The sequence below is a fragment of the Trachypithecus francoisi genome, unplaced genomic scaffold, assembly GCF_009764315.1.
Source record: "Trachypithecus francoisi isolate TF-2019V2 unplaced genomic scaffold, Tfra_2.0 Lachesis_group5, whole genome shotgun sequence".
NCBI classification, from domain to species: domain Eukaryota; kingdom Metazoa; phylum Chordata; class Mammalia; order Primates; family Cercopithecidae; genus Trachypithecus; species Trachypithecus francoisi.
In genome coordinates, this window is record NW_022681470.1 from 101,588,829 (window position 1) to 101,610,693 (window position 21,865).

The following is a 21,865-nucleotide window of genomic DNA, read 5'->3' on the forward strand; positions in this document are numbered from 1 at the left end:
CATTTTCCCCAAATGTTACCTCAGCCCTTGATGTTATTATAGGCTGACTGATACTTTTTATAAAGCTTATTTGCCTCTACTAAAAGTGGAAACTTTCATTGTTTCTGTTTAGTTGATTGCTGACTAAAAGGAAGTTTGCAATCTTAGGTCTGGTGGATTTACCAACTTATGGCAAGGTCTATCTGACCTAGTAATACACAGAGAGTCCAAGGGAAACACAGCATATGAAAATCTATTGTTTCAGTTCCTGAATCAGACACAGGATTCAAATGCCATAGATAGGTTAAGGAATTTGGTTCCAAATCTGTTGCTCTCAGATTAGCAAGCCAGACTCTGGAAAGGACCAGAGCTTAAAATTACAACTCACCATGTTTTATCCAGATGCTGTTTCTTGTCCTGGAGTTCTCGTTTCAAGCTCTCCACTTCAACCTTCAGCTCAATGTTCTGAAAAGCACACAGGCATTAATTGTTATTAACTGCCACAGACCCTCTATCCTGGATCCAGGTTCCTATTTGAGTCTTGCCTTGGTCTACAGCCTCTCACCTCATCTCTGCCCTCTTCGTGACCCTTGACATAGTTAGCTATTTAGTTGGATCAGCAATCTAGTCAAGGAAGAATAAACTGTACAGCTTCAGGGTTTCCCCTGAGCTACTTATCGATTTTCCCAACCTATTCATCATTACCCCTGGATCATGAACACTGCTCAAGCCTATTCGTTCTCTAAACCATCGCAGGATATAGTATGTATTAAAATAAATTTTTCCTAACTAATACAGATGTTCCTGAAAACCAAATTGCTAGAATAATACTTTTAATAGAATTATAGTTATAGAATAATACTTTTAAATGCCTGAGGATTTAATTAGTTAAAGAAATTTGGTTGTAAACGTTTTTTAAAAATGCTTTTATCATAAAATTGGAATTTTACAAATTAGGTTTGCTTAAGGTGAGAGGGGACTCTGACGGTAAAGTTACACAAGGAACAATTAATTTTTATTGAGGTGAGGAAGCAACAAGTAAGATTTGGGGAAACAGAAATAAGGAAATAAAACCATCCCAAGTGTGTCTGGTGCAGGTTAAATGGCTTAGTGTGGGTAAGGAGTATAGAAAATAGTTTGCAACTAGTTTGTGAAAATCCTGCTAAGACAACTGGATAGGCCAGGCACAGTGGCTCACGCCTATAATCCCAGCACTTTGGGAGGCCAAGGTGGGCGGATCACTTGAGGTCAGGCTTTTGAGACCAGCCTGACCAACATGGTGAAACCCCGTCTCCACTAAAACTACAAAAATAGTTGGGCGTGGTGATGAACGCCTGTAATCCTAGCTACTTGGGAGGCTGAAACAGGAGAATCGCTTGAACCCAGGAGGTGGAGGTTGCAGTCAGCCAAGATCATGCTGCTGCACTCCAGCGTGGGTGACAGAGCCAGACTCTGTCTCAAAAAAAAAAAGCAAAAAAAAAAAAAACTGGATAATAATCAGTAGAGATCAAAGACTCATCAGGAAGCTTTAAGCAAAGTATTGCCATGATCAGGTCCATGTTGAAGAAGGAATTATGAAGAAGATGGGTGGGTCAGGGGCAACTGACCAGAATAGGGAGGGGGACTGTCTAAGGACAAGAGGTACAGGGAGAAAGACTCAAAAGATGTTTTAGAGACAGAAGCCACAGGCCTTGATGACTTTTGAGATTCAGATTAGACTGGAGGGAGGACCAAAGACAATGCTGAAATTTCTAGCTTGTCGGTGGGAATGCATTCTATTGACTAAAATAGGGGCAGGTTTGTGCGGGAACCTAAGGAGGACTCTGCAAAATGTTAGTTGAGGGATTACTTTATTTCAGTTTAAACCTCAGCATACAAAGATGAATTAGTCCCGTCCCTGATGAAGTCCATAATACAGTATTAAGCAAGAAGAATGTTATTAATTTAAAAAGTAAAGAAGTCTTTAGATCAGAGGTTGACAGAGAGACTGAAGGTACAGTAGCTAAAGTATGAAAAGTAGTATTGTGGGTACTAAAACAGTAGGGAGGATTTTACTTTGCTACCACCATATAATAACCACCAACACCTAGACTTCTAGAAGTCCAAGGCAACACACAATAGCAGCATATTGCCTACCATACTTGTGAAGACATTTCATAACCCATGTTTCCATGCAGGGTGGTTGAAACACAAATACTAATTGGGAAAAGTAGAAACCTGGTTTAGATATTTGAGAGTTATTTAGAATTAAAGAATTTTAGAGTTGGAAGGCAGTTGGACTCAAGGCATTTTAGATTATATTACTAGTACATTTCTAGTGACATACTGAAAAGAATATTTGTTCCCCTCATAAGTAGGTACCTTTTGACTAAGGTTAGAACATTGGTTCAGATCCAGTGAGATGAAAATATCCTAATTTCTTCAAGGCTTACATTATAGCATGTAAGAAGAAAATGACAGCTCTGTCTTTTCAGGATATCCTTTAAAGTTATTATTTTATGAACACTAGATAGCATTACCAGATTTAGCAAATAAAAATATAAGATACCTAGTTCAATTTAAATTTCAGATAAACAACAAATAATTTGTTTCATTAGAAGTATATCCTTTGCAACATCTGAGACATAACTTAAATGCTAAAACATTGTTTGTTGTTTATCTGAAATTTAAATTGAATTGAGTACCCGGTATTTTATTCTGCAATGCAAATACCAAAAGATTAACAAATGGAAACAAGCATATTTCAATTTTGTATGAGGAACAAGTCCAAGATCTCTATATCAGTTTCATGGCCTGGCACTGTGAGAATAATTCATCTGTACCAATTGATCAGTCGGTAAAATAGAAGATTTGATAAACTGTTGCTATGTCCCCAGCTTTGCGGTCAATACTTAAAGGAATTCAAATGTCTACATAAGAAATGGTCCCTAAGCTTAGAGGCCCTTCATAGAGGTGAAGGAATATGCATTCAATTATGTGGGAAACGCAGAGAGGGAGCAATTTTCTCATCTGTAATATGCAGATAATTGTATCTTCCTCATTCATAAACCTACCTTAGAGGATTGTGAGGCATAAATAAATTAATACATGTAAAGGACTTAGGACAGTGTTTCTAACGCAGGTATAATTAAAATTTGAATTATAATAATATTATCACCATCATCATCAAGAACAACAGCATTATCATTTGGGAACAGCAGTTTGCTTTCCATGAGACCATAATATTTCAAGTGGATTCAGTGTTCAGGATATGGTGCTGAGAAAGAGGACTCCTAAGTTTATTATTATTTCTGCCACCAATTGATTCACTTCTGTGACCTTGGGTAAAATTCTGCTAAGGCTTCTCCACCTGGAAAATGACAAAGAATGGGCAAAAAGCTATTTAAATCTCATATGAAAGAAAATGGAATCTATAATTATGAAATGTTATTATCAATGATATTCCTATGCCTGGCTAATTTATATAAATCAGAAAAGTCTGGATATGCTAAACCACCTCAGATAAGCCAAAACTGCTTGAGCAGATTTTTAAAAAATCTCATATCTAAAAATACATGAGGTCTGCAATGACTGGAGCTATATCGATGCCCTCTGCCTAGTTCTCAGTCTCATGATGTGACATAGGGAATCTCTGTCAGGTATAAACTGATCAACAGAAAGTTCCCTGAAAAGTCCCGTGCTATTAATACTATTTCTGCATGAGGAATCTTTGAATATTCAAATAAAAATAAACAAACAACAGGGAATGTGAGAGGCACTATGAAACCAACCTAAGGCCAGAAAGAATTAAGTTCAAATCCTGGCTCTATCACTTTCCTGCTAGGTGACCTTGGGCAGGTTAACTAATCACTATGAGCCTCAGTTTTCTTTTTTTTTTTTTTTTTTTTTTTGAGACGGAGTCTCCCTCTGTAGCCCAGGCTGGAGTGCAGTGGCGCGATCTCGGCTCACTGCAAGCTCCACCTCCCGGGTTCCCGCCATTCTCCTGCCTCAGCCTCCCGAGTAGCTGGGACTACAGGCGCCCGCCATCTCGCCCGGCTAGTTTTTTGTATTTTTTAGTAGAGGCGGGGTTTCACCGTGTTAGCCAGGATGGTCTCGATCTCCTGACCTCGTGATCCACCCGTCTTGGCCTCCCAAAGTGCTGGGATTACAGGCTTGAGCCACCGCGCCCGGCGAGCCTCAGTTTTCTTGTAAGTATAGTGTGGTTGCTTTCTTTTTTAATGAAGATAAGTATTCACGAGGGATCCTGTGAGGATTAAATGAAACAATGTGCATGATAAGCATACAGCAATGCCTTGCACACAGCTGTTCAACAACCTGGATTCACTGTCCCTTCATGTCCAGGCTGACTAGTGCCAGTCAGAGACCTCAGCCTTACCAGGAAAAATACTTAGATCTAAAGGAAGAAAAACGGAGGACATAAATTAATAGATTCTATCTGTTCTAAATCCTACTGAAGAAAATTAAGGCAATGCTTCGACCAATTTAGCCAAAGATTCACAGATTTGAAGACCGTAGCATTTCTGTGTTCTAGTTCTCTTAAAGACAAGGAAATTGAAATCCAGAAGGATTACCTCCAAGGTAAAAGCCGTAACTGAAACCAACCCTCCACTATTGCTTTAGCCTTTTACCAGAGAGACCAGCTCAGGAAACACTGCCCAGTTTTGTCTGATTTTGTAGAATGTGGTAAATTGTAGAATTAGAGAATGTGCTGCCTGAAGTACATGGAGGCAGTAAGTATAATGGTCAAGAGCATAGGTGAAGGCGAGAAGAGGGCTTGACAAGTCACCTGCCCTCTCTAAGTGCCTCATTCACCTCATCTATCAAGGAGATAACAATGATATTAATCTACAAAGGATGTTAGGGAGACTAAATGACATAATGCACAAAAATCACATTGCACAGTGCCTGGCATGCAGTCAGCATTCAGAAAATGATAACTGTTATTAACTATAAAAGCAATAATAATTTACCCACTCTGACTAGGATAGCTGAAATCCAGAAGGGGTTTCAAGGTAAAAGCAATAATTTACCTCCAAGGTAAAGGCAGTAAGTAGAAAAGGAAAATGAAAAAGTTTATTCAAATAGATAATAAAGTTTATGAGTCTCACACAGAACTGCTAAAATGGCTTTATCTCCACAAGATTAAATCCTGAATATTATAATCAATTATTTCAGTGGATCAAAGTGATTTAATTTCACAAGTACTACAAAATCTTACCACATGAAAATGCAAGGACAAACCAGTTTACAGTATCTTACATCAAAGTCTAACCTTCTTGCACCTTCTTTCTATAGAAAAATCATCATATAGCTATCATATTTATTCATTCTCCATTAGTAAATATTCATGTGTAAATTGCTAAATTCTAAGTATAGGATAAGTAGATTCCAAATTAACTGCATTTGCTTATTTTATCACCAAGTCTTCTTGGCTCTTTGTCAAGATATCTAAGGAAATTTATGTACTCAAGAAAGGGTAGATGGGAAGAAAGCACTTCTCTTTCTTCATGCCTCCAAAGGAGTATTCGCCCATCTAACTCAAGAAAAAGTTTCAATGATGAAGCTGAAATTAAACTTTTACTATAATGTTAGTACCTAGAACTAGAGCACAGGGCTAACAAGTTTATGGATTAACTGTGTTTAGTTAGACTTTCTGTGTGTCCACAGCTTGTTTTGTTTCTGGAAACATCACTTGACCAGAGTCTTAACACCAATCCATGTTAAATACAGGATTCTACTGAAATGATTTCCACACTGGTGTTTACTGCAAAGTTCAAAATAGGATTAGGTTAAAAGCAACCAGCAGTAACCAATTAGCTAACTCCTTTCCAAGGCTTCAAGTTTAACTCCATCACTTGTTCCATTGCTCATATAATCCACAATATGGCTATCTTTTTAAAAAGTATTATTTTCAAAATCTTGCCCCAATAGAAGCCATGGCAGAGTGAATCCTTAAAAACTACTTTTTACAAAAACAAAGAGAAATGGCTTTTCCTAATCAATTTTAAAAATTTTAATCCAAAATTAATTATTTCATCATCAAATGCTGATTATTGTCTATTATTCTAACTTGGTCAATAGTTTGCACACTGCCTCCTGTGTAATACTAATATTCTACAAGACATTTCTGCAAGTAGTGGAATGAGAAGTTTCAATCGAATACAATGTAGTCATCACCAGGGAGTGTTAACAAATCCATTTGGACTCTTAAAGGGTTGATTCTCCATACTTAGCAACTCTCTTAGTGTTGAAAGGGATTCAGAGGTCCTGTAAGGAATAATGGAGATGTCTGATGTGTATTTCTTATACTTGGTATATCTGCAATCCAGTTGAGAGGATGAGAGCAAAACACGAAGGTATGAATTTAAAATGCTAACGGTGATGTTTGGTGAGGGAGTTCAGATATGGTTCAAGTTCCCAAGTAAGATTTAATGGGTAAGTAAGATATAGAGGGGTAGAGACATGATAGATAAGGAAATATGGTATTAAGAGTGAAACTGCTATACAACCCAAATGTACAAGTACCATTTGGTAGCTCACTTCCTTCAAGCATAAATATTTAATACAGCAAAGTTCTAGAACAATTTTTAAAACTTCATCCATTAACAGATGATTGGATAAACAAAATGTGGTGTATCTGTACAATGAAGTATTATTTAGCCATATAAAGGAATGGTACATGTCACTACATGGATGAACCTTGAAAACATTATGGTAAATGAAAGAAAGGCAGTCACAAGTCATAAAGAACCACATATTGTATCATTTCATTTATTTGAAATGTCCAGAATAAGTAAATCCACAAAGCATAGATTAGTGGTTGATTGCAGCTGGGGGAGTAGGGAAATTCGGTGCTGATGGCTGATGGGTCAGGGTTTCCTTTTAGAGTGATAACTGTCCTAAAATTCATTGCAATAATTGCTGCACAACTCAATATACTAAAACACCAGTGTGTATGGAATTCTACACTTCAGATGGGTGACTTGTAATGGTATGTGAATTGTATTTCCATGAAGTGACTATGCAAATGTTTCAAAAGGCCCTAGGAAGTTTTAATAGTTTGTAATGAAACGATAATACTTAAATTAAATATACACTTAGAAAGTGTTTGGCAAATGTATTGCCTTCAAGTTCCTCTAACAGAGATTACTTATCACTGGATATTTCAAAATCTCTTTCCAATCTTGCCCCTCGTCTTCAGCCCTCTCCCCCACCCTCCCGGGTTACCACTCTATATTAGGTATTTCTTCCTTCTCCCTAGGACTGGAGTACATGAATAGTCTCATATCTGGTTTCCCCAACCTGAGTCCCTCTACTGCTTAATTTTTTCCTAAAGCATAGCTCTGGTTATTTCATTCCCTCTGTTCAAAATGCATTTAATATATGATGCAGGTCCAGCTAAAGAAGAAAAAGGAAAGAAAGAAAAAACCTTTTAATGATTTTTAACTGTACAGCAATTAAATTTTACACAACTGGCCTGATAATAGAGTCTATTCAAAATTTGACCTCAATCTACCTATCCAGCTTTATCTCCATCATTATCTGCTAGCCTAACTGGATTTCCCAAACATGCCCTATGCTTCTCGGTGCCACATCATTGTGTGCCCTTCAGCTTCATGTTTAAATGCCATGTCCCCTGTGAAGCCTTACTTTATCTCTCCAAATTAAAAGTAATTTCTCATGATGATGACATTATGAGCTTTCAAATTTCTTTTCATACTGCAACACTGTCATCCTGTGTAAATGCTTCATATTTCTACAGCTCTTATTTACCCTTTTAAATTGCAAACTCCCTAAGGACAGAGGTAATGATGGTGTGGCAGAACTAGCCAGGTGCACTGGTTATTAAGATACTGCCTCTCAGCGTTGTCATGCTGGGGCAGGAATTTCAGGATAAGTAAACCTAGGTTCACATACCTTTCTGCCACTTCCTAGCTGGGGGACATTTTTGTGTAAATTACTTAACCTTTTACAACCTAATTTCCTCATTTATAAAATAGGGGTTGCAAAAATTACCTCAAAGTTTGTAGTGAAGAATAAATGAATTTTTATAAAGTACCCAGCACAATGTCTGATACAAATAACCGGCAGCTCGGGCGCGGTGGCTCACGCCTGTAATCCCAGTACTTTGGGAGGCCGAGGCAGGCGCATCACAAGTTCAGGAGATCGAGACTATCCTGCCTAACACGGTGAAACCCCGACCATCCTGCCTAACACAGTGAAACCCCGTCTCTACTAAAAATACAAAAAAATTAGCCGGGCGTGGTGGTGGCCGGCGCCTGTAGTCCCAGCTACTCGGAGGCTGAGGCAGGAGAATGGCTTGAACCCGGGAGGCGGAGCTTACAGTGAGCTGAGATGGCGCCACTGCACTCCAGCCTGGGCTACAGAGTGAGACTCCGTCTCAAAACAAACGAAAACAACCGGCAGCTGTGACTAATCTGAGGTCCTCACAGTGTCTCGCACCTCTATGTGCAGTAAAAGCATTGAAAGAGTGAACCAACAAGAGAACAAATAAGGAATAGATGACAAGAGTCAGAAGTGGAGTAACAATGATACGTTTGTTGAATGAGTGAAAAGGGGATGAGTGAAATACGTATGTTGAATGAGTGAATAGATAATGCGGTGAGATTATGTGGAAAACTTTTTATCTGAAGTCTTTAAAAGGCATTCTCGGTTTTGACTGGGTGAAGTGGCTCACGTCTGTAATTCCAGCACTTTGGGAGGCTGAGGCGGGCGGATCACTTGAGGTCAGGAGTTCGAGACCAGCCTGGCCAAACTGGCGAAATGCTGTCTCTACTAAAAAGACAAAAATTGGCAGCACGTGGTGGTGGGTGCCTGTAATCCCAGCTACTCAGGAGGCTAAGGCAGGATAATCGCTTGAACCCGGGAGGCAGAGGTGCAGTGGGCCAAGATTTGCCGCTGTGTGACAAAGCAAGACTCTGTCTCAAATAAATAAATAATAAATAAATAAATAAATATTTTTTCAGGTTTTTTTTTTTTTTTGATGGAGTCTTGCTCTGTTGCCCAGGCTGGAGTGCAGTGGTACGATCTCGGCTCTCTGCAAGCTCCGCCTCCAGGGTTCACGCCATTCTTCTGTCTCAGCCTCCCGAGTAGCTGGGACTACAGGCGCCCACCACCACGCCCGGCTAATTTTTTGTATTTTTAGTAGAGACGGGGTTTCACCCTGTTAGGCAGGATGGTCTCGATCTCCTGACCTCGTGATCCGCCTGCCTTGGCGTCCCAAAGTGCTGGGATTACAGGCGAGCCACTGCGCCCTGCTGACTTTTTCAGTTTTAAGCTAAGAGTGTTCTCTAATAGGTATATTATTGACCCATTGACAATGAAAGATCGCATACACTTTAGGATTCCAAACTCCTCTTCTACTGCTCATGCTCTCAGGTAAGAAGGGCTAAACATCCTACTCCTGTGCACTACATTGGAGCTCAGAAATACTGACTTAAAATCTCCAGATCTTAAGCTGAACGTTTTAGAGGGAAAATTGAGTATGGACCCAGTATTAGATGGTATTATGGAATTATTTTTAAGTTTTTTGGGTACAATAATAGTATTGTGGTTATGTTTAAAAACAAAGCCTTCGCTATGAGGGTTACATTCTGATATCTTTCCAAATAAAATTATATGATGTCAGAGAGTCGCTGTAAGGGGTGGAGGAGGACAAGATGGCGAAAGAACAGTGCAGGGAGATCACTGAAAACAACAGCAAAATGTTGGGAACCGTTGAAGGTGAGTGATGGGAACATGACTCCCTGGTAAATGGGACACGTACATCGGGAGGTACTATTCTCATAGTCTTTGTTTATATTTGAAAATTTTCAAACTTACATAATGAGAAGTCAAAAGGGGCATTTTCATCCCAAAAAAGTAAATGTCCATATTCTTTTTTATTTTTTCATTTTCATTTCTGGAATTACCTAAACTCAGGTCATAGATAGCAATGAAAATTTGGCTCCCTATGGCACCTTCTTTCAGCCACCAGACTTACATAGACTCAGTGGTGCAGAGTCTGTTTCCCAATACTGAGGGATAAAGAAAATTAAACCTGCCTCTAGGCACGTCTCAAACTTGGGAGACTCAGAATACAAGAGTATGGGTCACAGGAAGGAAAGAAAAGATGCAGAAATAAATTAAAAACAAGATTTGTTTAAAGAGGAACTGCAACTTCTTTAATTGGGCAGATTGAACCAATAAAAGCACAGTTCTCTCCTTTCACCTCTTATCATCCTTTAGTCTCTTCAACTTTCACATTGTTTCACTCACTCTCTTCCTCTCCCTTTCACCTGCTCACCTTACCCAGCTTGAACTGTGCCCTCTGATCTGACACAGGATGACGATGACATCAGTCATTATCCGGCAGCCATTTTTTCTGATAACTAAAGTTCTAAGTGATGATAGTTCATGGTGAGATAATTTCCAAGACCTCGCTAGCCATTGGTGGCACTACTCTCCATTAAAGACAAGTGCATTTATTGATTGAGAAATCAATCATACAAGTGTCCCTGGAGGCCACCAAGGCTTTGCCTGAACTGTTCTCAGCCTATGATGGTTTCTCTTTCTAAACCTGTTCTTCTGGTTCAGCTCAAACATTCTCTCCTATACAAACCTTTTCTCAACCTCCCAGTCAGAACTAATAATTTGTTTTCACTTTGACTGTACTTAGTTTATAATTTATATGACTATAATTTAATAACTGAGACTCTTCTGATAGTACAAAGAGGTGCTAAGTACAGAGAACTACCTCTGGGCAACAGGCAAAAATCAAGATTGTCCTTAGTAAACCAGGATTCATACGAGGTCATCTGATGTTTACCTCTACTATAGCACTCATCCGTCTCTGCCTTGCACTGCTTATTTAAAATGTCTGCTTCCCCTTCTAGGTTTTAGAAAAGTTCTTTGCTCACAATAACTCTTAGTACAAGTTTCTGGAATAAACACTTTGTTATCACTCTTGAACTGATGACTTACATTTTTGTTTTGGCATGTAACTTCACATTTGTGCATTCATGTGTATGCATTTCAACTCATCTACAAGCTTATATCCTTCAAAGTTTGCTGCTGGGCTAAGAGCAGACATTCAAAAAATAATAATAGGCCAGGCACGGTGGCTCACACCTATAATCCCAGCACTTTGGGAAGCTGAGGCGGGTGGATCACTTGAGGTCAGGAGTTCGAGACCAGCCTGGCCAACATGGTGAAACCTCATCTCTATTAAAAATACATAAATTAGCCGGGCCTGGTGGCAGGCGCCTGTAATCCCAGCTACTCAGAAGGCTGAGACAGGAGAATTGCTTGAACCCAGGAGGCAGAGGTTGCAGTGAGCCGAGATCGCGCCACTGCACTCCAGCCTGGGCAAGAGTTAGACTCTGTTTCAAATAAATAAATAAAAATAAAAAAAATAAATAGTTTTTAAAAAAACCTTGATGGCATACCAGCATACATTCATTGATAAAGTCGACAAAAAAGTATTGGAGATTACAGATTGCCAAAACCTAAATGCTTTTCTTGGCATCATTGTCCTTGACACAAAGGAGCTCTCAGTGTAATCAGAGTTGCGTTAAGGTCAGTGAGTGAAGGAAATGGGTACTGCACCTTTGCAAGATAGTAGGAAGCAAGCCAGAGAGGAGCTGGCATTCCACAAAAGAGTCTTTATTTGGGACAAAAATCAACATGACGAAATCCCATTCTAATCAATTATGTAAACGAAAGGAATTTTTAAAAAATAATTTAGCAGGAGGAAGAGTTTCAAAATCTTATAGGGAGACCCTGATGTAACTCCTGATTATTCACCCAAAGTGAAAAGCAACTATTAGTGAATGGGTTTTATTTTCAAACCTTTCATTTTTAGAATCTTAATCTCTTCTACGAAAAGTGTAGTATTTACATATTTTTTGTATGCAGAGTGAATTTCTTCTCTAGGCTTCTCTGACATCAATGGGGCAAGGTCATAACTCTATAAAACAGGGAGAAGCACTGAGCATTTTCAGAAGGGACTCTATCAGTCTTGACCAAAAGACAAAGGACTGGTCATTGCAGGATCCCTAGAAATACATTTTAGTGGCTTCCAAGTGAATTCTTTAATAAATGGAGTTTCTCTCCATTCATAAGTTTTAGAGCAAAAATGAAGCCTTAGTGGGTCTAGATATCTGACTAACGTTAACTCCCTGTGTGACCTTGAACTAGTCGTGCCCCAAAGCTTTATGTTTTTATACAATTAAGTTGAATGACAGCCTCTCCTTCTTGCCCGTAAGAACGATAACACCACCTGCATTACTCATCTTTTACGCTTCTGTGAGACACCTAGCCACCAAGCAGAAGGTGTCCAAATGCAAAGCATTTTTTTAGACTTTAATGTGAAGTGGAAGAAAGCCTTGATTCAGATGCACAATCTCTACTTTTCTAGAGATTCCACATTTGCTGTCTTTTACTAGTGCAGTTAAGTCCCAAATTAGAAACACAAGTCACCCCAACATGTGACAAGTGTCCTTCGTTGCCAAAGAAAGGACAGCGAGGCTGTGTCCTCAGCCTTAGCAACCAGAAGAATCTGCAAGACCAGGACACTCTCCTGCCAGAGCCTGCTTTAGTGTCCAGTCTTGTTCTCCAAAGAGATGGAAAAAACCAAGTGGAAAAGTTTCAGTTTATTCAATATAAGGCTCCATATTCAAATGGCAAAACTGCTCTGTTCAGGTCATGTTTTAAGCCCAACCTATGTCAGTCCTTAGTAAAAGCTTCAAAGAAATACCAATCCTTTCCCAGCCTGGTTTACCTTGATGAGACAAACACAGACATCCATGTCTGAGTAAGCACTGAGGCCATGGATGAGTGCTAAGGAGATTAGGTGTTTGGATAGACACAGCTTGTGTGTGTGTGTGTGTGGACAAAGAGACAGAGGCAAAGACAGAGACAGTGCTCATTGGGCAGAGGACAGAGTAGCTGAGATAGTATCATTTGTTTATTCATTTGTTTTTTCATAAAATACTTAGTAAGCACCTACTTTGTATGTGCAGACACTTTAATAGGTACTAGAAAGAGCAAGATAGACAGAATCAGTCTTCAGAGAATTTACAGCCTATGGGGGTAACTAAACCAATGATTATCATAGCATGTAACAAACAAAAGAGAACCCAGAATCAGACAGCTGTATGGAAATGCACACAGGTGGCAGACATAAATAGCAGAAGATACACGAATCAATGCGGGTCCATCATGTAACTCCTAGCTTTAGTCTCTAAACCTAGGCTCCTACTCGACTCAACTCCTACTCTAACTCAAGATATACCACACCTTGGTTTGCTCTTTCTCTAAGCATCCCAGTTCTAGTTTTCTAGGGAGCAGGGATATAAATATACATCTATGTGAAACTACAGCACCCCCAAGGGAAAATAAAGAATCCAGTGCTATTCTAGTAATTTTAGGGCAGTGGTACAGTACAATGCAAAGTATAGGCTTTAGAACTAAATTCGTCTGGGTTCAAATATGAGCCCTCTCACATTCTATTAGGTTGAACCATATAAAAATGGAGATATTCAATCATTTTGTACAGTTTCATTTAGTTCAGCTCTGTATTCTAGAGGTAAATCACTTTGACCTAAGTTTCATTTCCTTCTGTTGTTAGTTTTTTTTAATGGTGCTAAAACCCCTACCTTTCAGAGTAGTAAATGAAAAGATGTAAAAAAAAAAAAAAAAAAAAAACCTGACATATAGTGGGTGTTCAATAAATGTTAGTTTTCCCAAAGGTAGTCAGATGCATGAATCATAATAAGAGGTATTTCTGGTCAACACTAAGCTTAAGAACCCGAGAAAAGATATATTAAAATGAGACGTCTTTGGGTTTTGATAGTGGGGGAGGCTGTATATACATGGGTATGTATGTAGGGGCAGGCAGTAAATGGGAAATCTCTGGCTCTTCTGCTTAACTTTGCTGTGAACTTAAAACTGCTCTAAACAAATCTGACCCGGCCTGGTGGCTCACACTTGTAATCCTAGCCCTTTGCGGGTGCTGAGGCAGAAGGATCCCTGGAGCCCAGGAGTTTGAGACCAGCCTGGACAACACAGAAAGACCATATCTCATTAAAACAAATTTAAAATTAAAAAATAAAATAGAAAACAAAATCCATTTTTTAAACAAAAAGAAAAATAGGGGAAATGAGGTGTTCTGCTTGTTTTATTTAGACTCTGAGCACAGAGTTCCCAAGATACACTCTGCTGTGGTATTCACACTGATCTCCAATTAAACCCTTCTCAGTGTGTCATGAGCTATTCATTCCCCATAGTCACTCTGTTAGAATCTTGGTCGTGTCCCAGAGGCCTCTGTTGATGTGGCCCAACTGAGCTGGCAAGTGAGAAAACATACACATAAATACCAATGATCTCAGTGATTCTCTCCCCTCCCCAGGACATTCCTTAGCAGAACCAATCTCTCTCACTTGACTGGAGCCTCTCTGTTCACAGATAGGCCCGGCTGGGCTAAATTTAGCAAAGGGCAGCCCCCTGCAAAAGCCAGGGGTAAGGCTGGAGCCCCTGCAATGCCCCAGGACACCTTGTGTGGAGACAGGAGCCCAGCCCTGCCAAAGTTGCTAAAGGGGATGTTCAGAATGTTTGTTTTTCTCAGCTATTTAGGAACTGGAGCTCAAGGGAACCATCCTTTACTTCCTTAACTTCTCACATAAATGTTATCTTTGGGCAGCAGCTATAGAACTGGAAACGAAGTAAAACCTTCCTTTGGAATACAAAAACTGTATTAATTTTTCTACAGATAAATTGTTGCATAGGAAACCTGCTAAATATTTTTAAATTATCTGTGACATCTAACATAATCTGACATTTATCCCCAAATTCAGCTTTCAATTCTGGATTGAAATATACTTTGATCTGGTCTCTAAAAAGGACAAAGCCAGTCACTGGTGTTTTGCAAAGTCTAGGACCATTTTTCCTACACAGAATCTCACACAACAAACAGACAAGATATTAGAAACTAAGTTCTAATACCTAGCAATCACTCCTTCCCTGGAAGCCTGGCTGTGTCCTGAAGCTAGGTCCTATGACCAGGCAACCCTTCTGAAGCTCTACTTCCACTAGGGACAGCACTTACCCTGTAGACTCTACAGATGTGCCATCCAGGACGGCAGGCATGAGCCACATGTGGCCATTGAACCCTTGAGATGTGACTAGTCCAAATCAAAATGTGCTGTAAGGATTTCAGACTTGGCACACACTGGATTTCAAAGACTAACTACAACAAAAGAATGTGACATCTCATTAATAATTTTAAAATGTTGATTTCATGTTGAAATGGTAATGTTTTAAATATATTATTAACATTAATTTCACATATTTCTTTTTACTTTTTTTAATGTGGCCATCAGAAAAATTTAAATTATATGTGTGGCTTATATTTACATTGGACAGCACTGCTCTATAAGATGTTAGAAAAAAAGACGTATTTGCTTTAAGTACTTTGCATTAAGACATAGTGTGACCTACATCACAGTTAATCCTGTGGTCTCATAGCATCTTTTTTTTTTGAAACGGAGTCTCGCTCTGTCTCCCTGGCTAGTTTTTTTTTTTTTTGTATTTTTAGTAGAGACGGGGTTTCACCGTGTTAGCCAGTATGGTCTCGATCTCCTGACCTTGTGATCCGCCCGTCTCGGCCTCCCAAAGTGCTGGGATTACAGGCTTGAGCCACCGCGCCCGGCCTCATAGCATCTTAGAGAGTTTTGTGGGGTGCTGGCATCCATCAACCATCAAAATACCAAAATGACTCTAGGCAATTATAAGTGAAGCAAAACCATTGGGTAGGGATGATAACAGGCACTGCACTTAACAGGAGTCAGCGTATCACAATGCTGCTCAGACTATGTTCAGACACTAAACTCTAAATGTCATGAGGGCAGGGACTCCCTCTGTCTTCTCATCATTGTAGCATCGCTAGCACAATGCCCACACATAGAATATAATGATATATTTATCAAACAAATGGATGTTGTTCAAAATAAAAATATAGCCCTCTTGAAAAACAATTCTCCCTGTGAAACATTTCCTCTTCTTACTTTCTTTTCTCAACTTTTTTGCTTCCTACTTCCACCAACCCCTCTTGCAGAGACTGCTCCATTCCAGTAAAAGGCAAAGGTTCAACTGGAGTCCTCCAAAGTCAGCTGGGCCTAAGGTTTGGGTGGGCAATTGCTGGAAGAGCACAGAGAGGGAAAGATATCAGGTAGTAGTGATAAGAAAAGGCCCACCTGGGCCGAGTGCGGTGGCTCACGCTCACGTAATCCCAGCACTTTGGGAGGCCGAGGTGGGCAGATCAAGAGATCAGGAGTTCGAGACCAGCCTGGTCAACATAGTGAAACCCCATCTCTACTAAAGATACAAAAAATTAGCCGGGCATGGTGGCTCATGCCTGTAATCCCAGCTACTTGGGAGCCTGAGGTCAGAGAATCGCTTGAACCCAGGAGGCAGAGGTTGCAGTGAGCCAAGATCGCGTCACTGCACTCCAGCCTGGGCAACAGGGAGAGACTCCATCTCAAAAAAGGAAACAAAAAACAAAAAACAAAAAAAACCCCAAAACAAACAAACAAACAAAAACATAAGAAAACACTGGCAGTCTCTCACCACCATATCAGTCCATCTAAGGCATCTCGGGTTACATTCTCTGTCTTTCCACTTATGACCATAGATCAACTATCCATGCTCCTATCTAAAGCCAAATCTTCCACTTATGTATTAATTAAGTCCTATTCCCCCTACCTCTCAAAGGCACCACCTAGAAGGTCTCCCCTTCTTCTCTTTATCAATATTTCACTTTCTAATGGAAAAATCTATTGGCATACAAACATGCTATTATTCATATATCTTTCTAGAAATCCACTATGGACCTCATACCCTTATCAGGTATGCCCCATTCTTTTCCTCTCCTTTGAAACAAAACTCAAAGTAATTATTCATTCTCATTGACTCCAATTCTTCTCCTCACATTATTTCTTAAACCCACTGCAAGCAGGCTTTTGTCTCCACCACTCCACCAGAATTACATTAATCAAGATCACTAATGACATCCATGTTGCTAAATCCAAAGGTCAATTCTTTTTTTTTTTTTTTTGAGACAGAGTCTCGCTCTGTCACCCAGGCTGGAGTGCAGTGGTGAAATCTCGGTTACTGCAGCCTCTGCCTCCCGGGTTCAAGTGATTCTCCTGCCTCAGGCTCCTGAGTAGCTGGGATTACAGGCATGCACCACCACGCCCGGCTAATTTTCATATTTTCAGTAAAGACCGGGTTTCCTCATGTTGGTCAGGCTTGTCTCGAACTCCTGACCTCAAGTGATCCGCCTGCCTCGGCCTCCCAAAGTGCTGGAATTACGGGCGTGAGCTACCGTGCCTGGCCGGCCAAAGGTCAATTCTTAATCATCATATTACTCAAGCTCTCAGCAGGATTTCGAAAGGTGGATCCTGTCCTCTTCCACTATACACATTCTTCATTTGGCTTCTGGGACTCCAGACTTTTTCTCCTGCTTCACTGGTTTGTATGTTCTCTATCTCCTTTTCTGATTCTTCCTCTTTTCTCCAAATTATTAATGTTTGAGATATACAGGGCTTAGTCTCTGGTCCTTTTCTCTTCCACCTGGGAAGGTCTAACTCCAACTCCTTTGGTGATCTCCTATCGCTTCAAGGCTTTAAATATTTAAATTTAGTATTTAACCATCTATTTGCTGATAACTCCCAAATTTATGTCTCTAGCCCAGCCCTATTTCCTGAACTTTAGACTTAACATATTCAATTGCTTACTTAATATTGCCACATAAAATGTCTAGCAAATAGCTTACACACCAAATTTCCAAAATTCTCCTATTCTCCACCTTCAAATCTCCTCCATCTATAGCCTTCCCTATCTCAGTTATGGCAACTCCATTCCAGTTGCTTACGCCAAAAATCCTGGAGTTTTCCTTGATTCCTTTCTTTCTCTCCCATTCCACATCCAATCCATTGACAAATCCTTTTAGATTTGCTATCTTCACCATTTGTTCCCACATGCATCACTATTACCTAAGTCTGATCACCATCAGCCCCTACATACGATTACTGCAGTGTCTTCCTAAGAGTACTCCTGGTGTCTACTTTTGTTCTCCTATGGCCTGTTTGCAACACTGTAACCAGATTTATCATTTCAACAGTCAGACAGGACTAGCATTTGTTAGACCCCTCCTCTGCTCAAAACCCTTCAATAGGTTCCCATGTCCCTCTGAGTAAAAGCCGAAGTCGTTAAAATCATCTACAGGGACTTACTACACAAGCCCCATACCCTCTGGGGCCTCATCTTCCAGCATGCTTAATCTTGATTGTGCTTTGTCAACCACAATGACTTTCCTGATGTTTCTCTGCCTGGAATATTCCTCCCCCAGTTCTCTGTTTGGCTAACTTCATCATCTCCTTCAAGTTGCTATTTAAAAATTATTTTCTATGGCATAGCCACTTTGGAAAATAGTTAGTATCTATTTAGAAAATAGGCAGAAATACCGATTGGACATCCCTAATCTAAAAACTCAAAATCCAGCATGTTCCAAAATCCAAAACTTTTTGAGGACCAACATGACGCCTCAAGTGGAAAATTCCGTACCTGACCTCGTGAAGGGTTGCAGCAAAAACGCAGGCACACAACACAGTTTATTCAGCATCCCCAAGAGAAAAATAAAATTACCTTCAGGCTATGTGTATAAGGTATATATGAAACATAAATAAATTTCAGGTTTAGACTTGGGTCCCATCCCCAAGATATCTCACTACATATATGTGAATATTCCAAAATCTGAACAAATCTGAAACGCTTCTTGTTGAAGCATTTCAGATAAGAGATATTTAATCTATATATACTTATTATATAACCTAACCGTTCCACTACTGGGCATTTACCCAAAATAAATAAAACAAAGACTTGTATATGAATATTCATAGCAGCTTGATCCATAATAGCCTGTCACTGAACACAACTCATACATTCATCAATAAATGAATGAATAAACAAATTGTATTATATTCATACAATGGAATACTACTCAGCAATAAAAATGAACGTACTACTGATACAAATAACATGGATGAAACTCTAATGATTAGTGATATTGAGCATGAGAATTTTTTCAAATATTTGTTGGCTCCATGTATGTCTTCTGTTCATGTCCTTTGCCCATTTTTTAGTTGGGACAGTGTCTCGATCTGTTGCCCAGGAGTGCAGTCTGATCACTGGAGTTCAGTGATGCAAACACAGCTTACTGCAGCCTTGACCTCCTAGGCTCTAGCAATCCTCCACCACTGCCTCCCAAAGTGCTGGAGTTTCAGATTTGAGCCACCACACCTTTGCTCATTTTCAAAGTGGGACAAGACACCCACTTCATAGGACTATTACATGATTGAGATTAAATACGTGTAAAATGCATAAATGGTGCCTGGCTTATAGTAAACACTAAATGGATTTCTTCTTCCATAGGATTTAAATAGGGAGCAATTTTTTTTTCTATCAAGAGCTGATCAGAAATAAATGAGAAGCATTTAAATGCCCTCCTTCCCCTGCCCCAAGAGGACTTTCACTTTCCAACAGTCTATGTATTTTATTTATTTATAATATCTATTGTTTATTTTCTGTCTACTCATGACAGAATATAAGTTCTATGAGGATGGGAATGCCTGTATGTGCTTATTATATGACCTAACAGTTCCATTACTGGGTATTCACCCAAAAGAAATAAAACAAAGACTTATACATGAATATATTGATATATACTCCAGTCACTTCCAATAGAATCTAGAACACAGTAGGGGCTTAGTACATATTTTTAAATGAATGAAGCCTAATGTTTAGTTTAAACTAGGATTGACCTATTCTTATCCTCGGCAGGGACACAGAATAACTAATTACCACTTGTCACATATTGAGACTTCAGGTACCTAAAAGGCACTATTAGGTCACCTCTAAGTCTGTTTCCCCTCAAAGTGAAAATCCCAGTTCCATTGCCCTTTTCTCAGAACTCTCATTTTCTAGCTTTTTTAGTTTCGTTTGACTAATTTCCTATCTTTGAATTCTGGAGTTCCAAACCAGACTCAGCACAAGTCTAACAGGGCAACCTACAGAGATAAGGACAGCCTAGGCACACTGCACATGGCAAGTTGCACCTGTTTTAAGAGTAAAAATGAGGTCAATGCCACCTTGTACTGCAGATACCTCAATGAGACAATGCCACCCCTTCTCCCACAATCTTGGCAAAAGTCACTATGAAAATAGATATCATTTTACTAGGGCCCTTTCTTTGTCTCCAGTCAGACCTAACACAATGTAGTTATTCACTGGAAAACATCATTTGCATTTGAAAGAGTTACTAACTAAATTCTAAAGAATGTACCAAAGCCTTACTTAACTGTAGAATGAGGCCACACCGCTGCTGGGATACCAGGTACTCTCCCTGAGCCTATCAATGGCAAATTTGGTCCTGTGAAAATGGGAACAAGACACCCACTTCATAGGACTATTATATGGTTGAAATTAAATATGTGTAAAATGCATAACACGGTGCCTGGCACACAGTAAACACAAAACAGATTTCTTCCTCTATAGCATTTAAATGAGAAGCATTTAGCATTTACTTTCCATGTGCATAAGTGAATTTGAGAAAAGAGGGTAGAGGATATGGGGCAAAGAAGGACAGAAAGGGCCGAAGAGTAGGAAGAATTTAATACCAGAAGATGGGACAAGACCTGGGTCCAGAAACCTCTTCTGCAGATAAAGTAGCTGCAAATTACAGGGAAGGAGTCCTCAGGCTGCTTTCCTTATGGCCATTTATTTTCCTGCATCTTATATCGAGAACCTTAGGCACCGGTTAAGACCCTGTCCCCGGCCGGGCGTGGTGGCTCACGCCTGTAATCCCAGCACTTTGGGAGGCTGAGGTGGGTGGATCACGAGGTCAGGAGATCGAGACCATCCTGGCTAACACGGTGAAACCCCTTCTCTACTAAAAATGCAAAAAAATTAGCCAGTCGTGGTGGTGGGCGCCTGTAGTCCCAGCTTTTCGGGAGGCTGAGGCAGGAGAATGGCGTGAACCCAGGAGGCGGAGCTTGCAGTGAGCCGAGATTACGCCACTGCACTCCAGCCTGGGCAACGAGCGGGACTCCGTCTCAAAAAAAAAAAAAAAAAGACCCTGTCCCCTTGCAGCAGTAGAGAAAACAGGAGGAGGGAGACAGGAGGTAGAAATTTGGAAGCTAGCAATTGAAGGCCAACTCAGAAAGCCTCAGGTGGAATTCCATTCCTAATTGACATCACCATCCTCTAACTGCAGCAATTCTCACCAGCCCTTTTATGTGCTCCCTACAGAACGTAGCTTTCACACAGCTGAAGGAACCTGTGTGCTTTCACCCCAGCTTCGCAGAAGATGGCAGGCGCTGGTTATTACTAACTTGCCTCAGAGTCTTCTGAGGCCCTAAATGGTTTTGTCAGTAAGCTGAGCTTCCCCACAATCCCACAGGCTAGAAAGGTCAGAAAGAACAAGCCTTAGAACAAATACTGCTCCCCACCTCTAAGGGATCTGCTCATTTGAGTCCCAGAAGTTCACTGCCTTCATTTGATCTCTGCTACAGGAAGACTCTGAGAATCCAGCTCTCCACCCAGCACTTCCTGATTTTTGAAGTAGAGAGTTGACAAACCTGTTGTCATCAATACAACTATGCTAGGTGAGTGTGAAAGGAAAATATCTTGGGCTCCCAAAATCCCTAAGCTAAAAGGAAAAGTCAGGATCATGGTGGATGGAAGTCAGGACTAGATTGCAACTCTGACTCGGATGGACAGAGAAGCATGTGGAAGCTTGTATCATGAATGTTTGCTCATTACAAAACCT

The 21,865-nt window shown here is 40.1% G+C and overlaps 1 protein-coding gene across 6 annotated transcripts in view; it reads right to left on the reverse strand.

The window, feature by feature from the left end:
* Positions 1 to 21,865, reverse strand: part of LOC117075461 (myomegalin) — a 276,182-nt gene that overhangs the window by 160,617 nt on the left and 93,700 nt on the right. For all 6 annotated transcript variants that reach the window (XM_033197849.1, XM_033197848.1, XM_033197852.1 and 3 more), the window contains one exon: positions 368 to 444. In XM_033197849.1, the coding sequence (XP_033053740.1) occupies positions 368 to 444 (77 nt within the window). The remainder of the gene's footprint in view (positions 1 to 367; positions 445 to 21,865) is intronic.